At 46.0% G+C, this 6,853-nt stretch overlaps 1 protein-coding gene across 1 annotated transcript in view; it reads right to left on the bottom strand.

Moving 5' to 3' along the window:
- DSC1 (desmocollin 1) overlaps positions 1-6,853 on the bottom strand; it is a 294,686-nt gene that overhangs the window by 273,270 nt on the left and 14,563 nt on the right. Inside the window, exon 2 of the mRNA XM_014541341.1 lies at positions 1,110-1,178. Coding sequence (XP_014396827.1) covers positions 1,110-1,131 — 22 coding nt within the window. The 5' untranslated portion in view covers positions 1,132-1,178. The remainder of the gene's footprint in view (positions 1-1,109; positions 1,179-6,853) is intronic.

Genomic DNA, 6,853 nt, shown 5'->3' with positions numbered 1-6,853 from the left:
GGCTGAGATTGGTTGAACATGAGCATGAAAGGAATGATGCTACTGACCTCACCTCCAGTAGGACACATACATTAGGTAATGCTACTGGAGTAGCAATTACTGCACATACACACACTAAATGACGATGCTGCTGTTCAGTTTCTGTGCAGTTTGTGGTGCCAAGTTGCTGGCCAAGTGAAAAGAGTTTTATTTGCAAAAGCTGATTAACCCAACGTCAAAGGGAAGGGAGTGAAGTTTGCCTTTACCTTTGCATGTGTTTTTACCTTATTTCTAGAACATGATGTGCTTAATGTTTTCATAACCATTACCTCCTGCCTCCTTTAAAAACCTGAGCATAACTAGCTGATGCATCTTTAAATTGTTTGATATATTAATTCACAGTAAAGTATAAATCACGCCAAGCACTCTGTTACTCCTCCCCGGAGTAAATATCTCTGGTGCTTATAAAGTATCTATTGACTCAGAAAACAAAGTGAAATTGCACTATCATTAGGTCATAGGTCAGGAGGCGGAGTGTTTTGTGTGCAGACACTGTCCAGTGTCCCTCAGACCACATATGTGTCCTCTGTCCATGTAGGACCTCAGAGCACACCTGGGACTCAGGTTTCCCGTTCTGACCACATCACCTACTGTATTTGGTCTCTAATAAGTAAAACAATCTAGCGAACTTCCATCATCTTGTTACCCTGAAAGCCACGAAGCCACAATCTTCCTCTAATTTTTTGTTTGTTTTAAATGGCTTATTCATACCTCTGAGGTGAAAATCCAAGGTATGGAGAACAATAAACCATACTCTGAACTTAAGAGTCCAATTATTGAAAATTCTGAGGCTTAGCTTCCCCACAGGGCCAAACAATGGAGGCTCACAATGCACTTCTATGGACCATAAAGCAATCCTTCACATGCACCATCACACGGATTTTACTTTGTTCAACGCTGTCTTCCCAGGAACACTGCTCTGCTTAACGTGTTGCGTGCTCATCAAATTTACTGATTACTTCATCAGAGTGTTCTAATCCTACAGCTAAGACAGACACACAATGATACGCGCCCTTCCTCTTTCATACCCGTGAGAATCAGTCACAAGAAGTCACCGCTGACTGACTTACCTTTATTGTCCTGATTCTGCATGAAATGGGTGTGACTCTCTCCAGAGGTATGATGTTATTCAGATCCAGCTGGGAGAAAAAAAAAAGTTACAGTAAATTCACAGAAAATTACCTAGTAAAAGGAGAGGTCTGCTTTCAAGGCATATAGTGATGATCATTATGATTTTTTAAAAATCTTTAAACACAGCTCTCCTCAGGCAAGCTGGTAAGAGTCACTGGGATCATTAAAACTAAAACACAAGGGGAAAATTTTTCCCTCTGTCTAGGGGAGGAAAAGAATTTTCCAGCTTTGAAGGGTAGAAGGCAAACTATTTTTCTTCCCCCACAACCTTCTATGTATCAAAGTTCTGCTTAACAGGTTTGCTTAATGTTTGAACATATTTCTATGTAATAAAATATCTTTTTTAAGTAGGAACTAGATGAGGTAATGAAACTCAAAGTAGACCCACTGCAGAAACAAAAAGATAAAACATTTACAGTACAAACAAAACAGGTTTAAAAACAGACATTTTACTGAAATGCTCAGATACTAGAGACATTTTGATTCTCTTCATATCTGCAAATGGCCTTAGATCTCTGATTCTCTGGGTGTGTAGATGCAACTGAGTCCATTAATTCTTATTTATCATGTGAAAAGATTTTCAGTTACTTTGGAAACAAAAGTAAAGTTAGTACATAGAAATAACTTGCCATTCATAATATCTAATTTGGGGTTCAGGAATAACAATATTATAACTTGGGGGCAGCACGGCTCTTCCAAGTGTGTCCTTCAAAGCGGTGATTCTCAATATGTTTTGTGCAGGGCACCTGTGACAGACACATCCACAAGGTCATGCCTCCCTGTGGCCAAGGTCATGCCCCCCCATGGCCAAGTTCGCTCTGTTCCCCTTCCGAACTAGAATCCACCCTGTATCTCCACCCAAGGAAATGTCAAACATGTAAGTAAGTAACATCATTATTGAATTACTTTAATGTGCTCTAATCATTTTAACAAGTACCGTAAATAACTCACAAATTGATTAACAAATTACTACATGGTATGGTACTGAAATAAAAATCACCAACAAGATTAATTTCGGAAGTCAATTAAAATGAGTGATTTCATATCTTTGAATCCTTGTTTTTACCTTAAAATGGAAATTATTTGTTTTTTGAGATTCTGCTTCTCTCTGCGAAAGCCATTGGTCTGGGTCATCCTGAAGGGATCTTTAGAGCTGGTATTTCTACCTCCATGTTTGCTCTCCAAAGCTATGGCACTGCCTCTAGTTTACTTTTTCATTAACCTTAAAAAGGTCACTTGTCTACGTGCAAATGAAGTAGCTGCCAAGAAACCAGCCGTCTTTTCTATCTTCTGAGGGGCTTTTCTGTGTATCCCTGAGGTCATTAGCCACATTGGGTCAGGGCAACAGTTTCTGCCTGACACTCTGCCTAAACTCTCCTGCCACCAACCCACAAACCCTGTCCTGCAGGCCCTGAATTCCAGTCCCTTCCCCAGCCTCTGCTATCTCCCTTATCTTCCCAGGAATTCCCATAAACAAATCCGAGGGTGAAACCAAAGCCAGAGACGCATTCTGAAGTGTTTTCAGAAAATGGAGTTGGGAAAACCAAGTCCACATCCCCAGTGTCATGCTGCCCTCATGAATGCTGTCTTTGTTCACTGCGGAGGGAAAGGGGTTTCCCATATGGCTTATGATTTCGCACTTTGCTCCCCTGTGAAGAAAGGAGTCTTAAAGAAGAGGAGGGACACAGCAATGTTCTCCCTTGTTCTCTGAACTCCTCTCCCTTTGTGCTGTGCAGGAGGTCCTAGCAAAACCCATCTGACAAAGTGGGTAGGCAGGGGGCGTTGTCCATAGTAGACGAGGCCTCCCAGCGCACCCCCACTCAGTCTGGGGACATTTACTCACATCCAGGAATATAATAGTCTCTGGATCTTTACCCTCATTTTAAACACACACACACACAACCTACCCTCCAAAATAACCTTGAAAACGTATTCACATGTTCACTCATTCACACTTTCAGATAATGGCCACCGAGAACCCCCAATGGGTCAGGTCCTGCTGGAGGCCTAGCAGCTCACAGAGAAAGCCCAGCCCTCGTCAGATTGACATTCTGGTGAACGGCAGCAGATAATACATAAGTAACTGCACAGTCCTTAGGCTGTGAGGTGCCAAGAAGAACAAGGAAGCAGGGACAGAGGGTAGGGAGCTCTGGGGTGGGAGCAATCACAGGTTTTTTTTGTTTTGTTTTGTTTTGTTTTGTGTGTTTTTTTACCTTGTTTGAAACTAGCCACAGACTGTAGGCACTGTGAGGCCAGCTTCACTATTACTTTTCCTCCTCTACGACCACCACAATCGCAGGTTTTAAAGGGGTGGCCAGAGAAGGCCTCACGGATAAGGTGGTATTTGAGGGGCAGAAAAGCTAAGAGCGAGGGAGTCACGTGTGTACACGTCTAGACAGAAGGTTCTAGGGTAGAGAAGCCGAGAGTGGAGCAGGCCTGGGTGCTAGCAGCAGCCTGCTGGGATGTGAAGACTGATAACATGCCCCCTTCCAGCAACACACATGCAACACGGAGCCTCGGGCCAAAGGATTGTAACGTGAGTCAGTGGGAGGGAGAGGCATTCTGATGGGACATCAAGGCCTTGTGGAGGTTTCTGATAAGACTGCCAGCATGGCTATGGTCTTATCACCTTTGAAAACCAGCATGATGTGTTTTGGAAAAAAATCTCTTAAACTGTGCTCAGCACTCTGCTCAGGTCCAAGAACAAAAGCTCTGCTTTCCTTGCTGGGCCAAATCCGATTCTGCAACTGCAGGATCTTCTTCTCCCCTGTCCCATGAACCAAGTCAACAATGTCCTTTAGGGATTTTGATTCAGGGACTTCGCCTCCCAGCAGCCGGCTGTCATACACTGACTCACAGGGGGCCCGAGGGGACGGGCTCAGACACACAGGGTGACTCACCGCCTGCCTCCGGCTCCCTCACTCTCTCAGGGCGTCGGCCTCTGTGGCTGTGCTCTCAGCCTGATGTTGCCCCCAAAGTGCGCTCAGAAGGTGCTGGCGTCTGTGTTAGACCATGGGGCTCGCTGTCTGCTGGGCTCTCGGTCCTACTCTGTACATTCCAGCTCAGGACAGCACAAAGTTTTTCCCACCCTGTTATTACCAGAGGCCACCCTTCTCCGGGTTACAGAGAAGACCAACCCTCTCCCATTTCCCCACCTGATCCCACCCGATGGGATACAGTCTCCTCAGCCGGCCCCTGAACTCCTCCACCTTTGCCCTGTCTGTCTCTCCTGCTGCCCTCGACGCCCTGTACATCCTGGGTGACACCTCTCACCTGTCAGCCAGGCCACTCTGCAGCCCTGACTCACACCCACCATCTGCTATTCTGCTCCTGCTCCTGCTGCAGTGTGGTTGGAGAAAACACACACATAAAACCAGCACAGGCACACGTTTGTGGGCACCTGTGCTTGTACACACGCGCACATAATCCCAAACCTACACTGTCTGACCAGAGCCACGATTAACTCATCCACAGTGGATATTCCAGACACCTTTCCCTACAATTGGTTTCAGCAAGTTTTTATTGATTGTCTACTATGTGCTGGATACAATGGGTTGGGCCCACTATGAATGTGCTATGACCTCTGCTTTCAAAGTAGTAACAATCCTGAGAACGAGGGGTGGGTGGGGTAGCGGACGTGGATGAAATCACCACAGCCCCAGAGCGACTGTTAGAGGCAGGTGTATGAGTCACAGTGAGCAGAGTCACCGAGGGGAAGGAATGGAGGGAAAGGGAAGTCATTGATACGGAGAGTATGGGCAAAGGAGGGCTGAGGATGATTCTCAGGTTCTTGGCCCGTTGGCCAAATTGACAAGGCAGAGGAGGAAGTAGGAAGAGTGGACTGGAGCAGTGCAGAGGGGCGGGGAAATCTTTTGGTCGGTATGCTGAGCTTGATAGCCCTGGGAATTGGGTAGGGCCATTTGAGGCCCCTATGAAATATCCAAATGGCAGTGCCCCCTGTTCGGGGCTTGGGAGAGGAAGCTGTGAGAGATCTGCACAATGCGAGTGGCTACAGATTCATGCTTAGTGCCAAGGAGGAAAGAAAGAACTCAAAAGGCATAAGCATTTAACAGGTAGGCAGAGAATAAGAAATGAATTGAGAAAGAACAGCCAGAAAAATAGAAAATTAGGTGATTGTTTCTGCCACCTAAATTGATCTGCAATGGTCTTCTTCTCAATTCAAACTACTTCTAGGCTTTTCTACTTAGATATTGCTCTATCTCAAAAAATTCCATTTTCACACACACACACACACACATACACACACAAGCTTTCGCTTCTGGCTTCCCTTCACACACACACACACACACACACACACACACAAGCTTTCGCTTCTGGCTTCCCTCTGTGTCAATAGGATGAAAACCATGCTTTTGTTACGGATAAATCTGAAACCCCCGACTCTTCACCAACAGTGTCTACGCTCTGAGTTACTTTGTCCTGACAGGCCCAATGTCTCCTTCACAATTATTCTTTTAAGAATCAGCTCATTGCACACACACTTTAAAAAGAGATTTCTCTAACTCATGGTTCAAAGTGTGGCTAGAGACTCCCTTCTCTATGATCACATTACACCCTGCATATATTTCTACCACTGCACTTATAATAGTTTATAGTAGTTACAGTTATATTATTTCATAATATAAGATCTATTTCATAAAGATCTATTTTTGTTTCTTTGAATGAAGAAACATTTATGTTTGCATCTCCAACAAAATTAAATGCTCAATGAACAGGAACAAACTAAACATTGAAAGGCACGAAAGAGGAGATGGCTACTGCACTGGATCTGGCAAAGTGGCAAAATCAGAACCCGGGAGAGAAAGGGACGGAGCCTGGGGGAGGGGAGATGAAGGCACCTCCGACCACAGAAGGAACTCTGCCATTTGGGCCAAATTTTCTAGTAGCAAATCAACCCTTTATACCTTTATGGGCTCTTCCATTACTCCAACACCAATAGTTAACCTTTCTTAGAAGTTTCCTCATCTGTTGCTGATGCTAGTATTTCTGTTTTTCAGGAAGAGTTCAAATTAACATGTACACTTGCAATAAAACCATTGTCATAATATATCGCCATTTACTGCACCCTTATGTGCTAGACCTCGCAGAATGCTTCACACAGATTTTCTGATTTCATCTTTAGAATAACCCAATGTGTTGGGCACTATGAATCCAATTGGACAGTTCTGGAAACTGAGGCACAGAAGGGTGTCCAGGTGGAGGATTCGGACCTCCAGTTACGCTTTGTGTAGGGATTTTGTAAACCACATGGAAGAGTGTACCTTTCCCCTTTTCACCTCTAGAGCTCTCTCCTGATGGAATCTAGTTCACCAGGGGTCACAGGACTGTCCCTTTAGACCAGGTGCGATTCTTCTGTTTCTCCCTGAGCCAGGCAAGATGCAAACCTACTCCCAGGCCTTGGGGAGAGGGGAGAAGCCCTGGTGGAGGCCGGCACCTGAAGTCCTGCTCCAGGGCCGGGGCTCCCCAGGTGGGCCCCTCACTCTCGTGTGCAGTGAGGACCCGGGTTCCCACCTGGGCTCCTCTTCCTTCCTGCACCTCCTGCCTCCTGAGCTCGGGCCCCACGCACACGCACAGAGCGGCCTCGCAGGACGCAGGACGCGTGGGTCCTCCCTGGACAAGGCGGGTCTGCGGGTGGCCCAGCCCTGCCGGTGGCCCTGCCCCC

Source organism: Myotis brandtii, unplaced genomic scaffold (genome assembly GCF_000412655.1).
Source record: "Myotis brandtii unplaced genomic scaffold, ASM41265v1 scaffold107, whole genome shotgun sequence".
Taxonomy (NCBI): domain Eukaryota; kingdom Metazoa; phylum Chordata; class Mammalia; order Chiroptera; family Vespertilionidae; genus Myotis; species Myotis brandtii.
The sequence above is the reverse complement of the archived record's forward strand: the minus strand, read 5'-3'. Positions and strand labels throughout refer to the sequence as shown.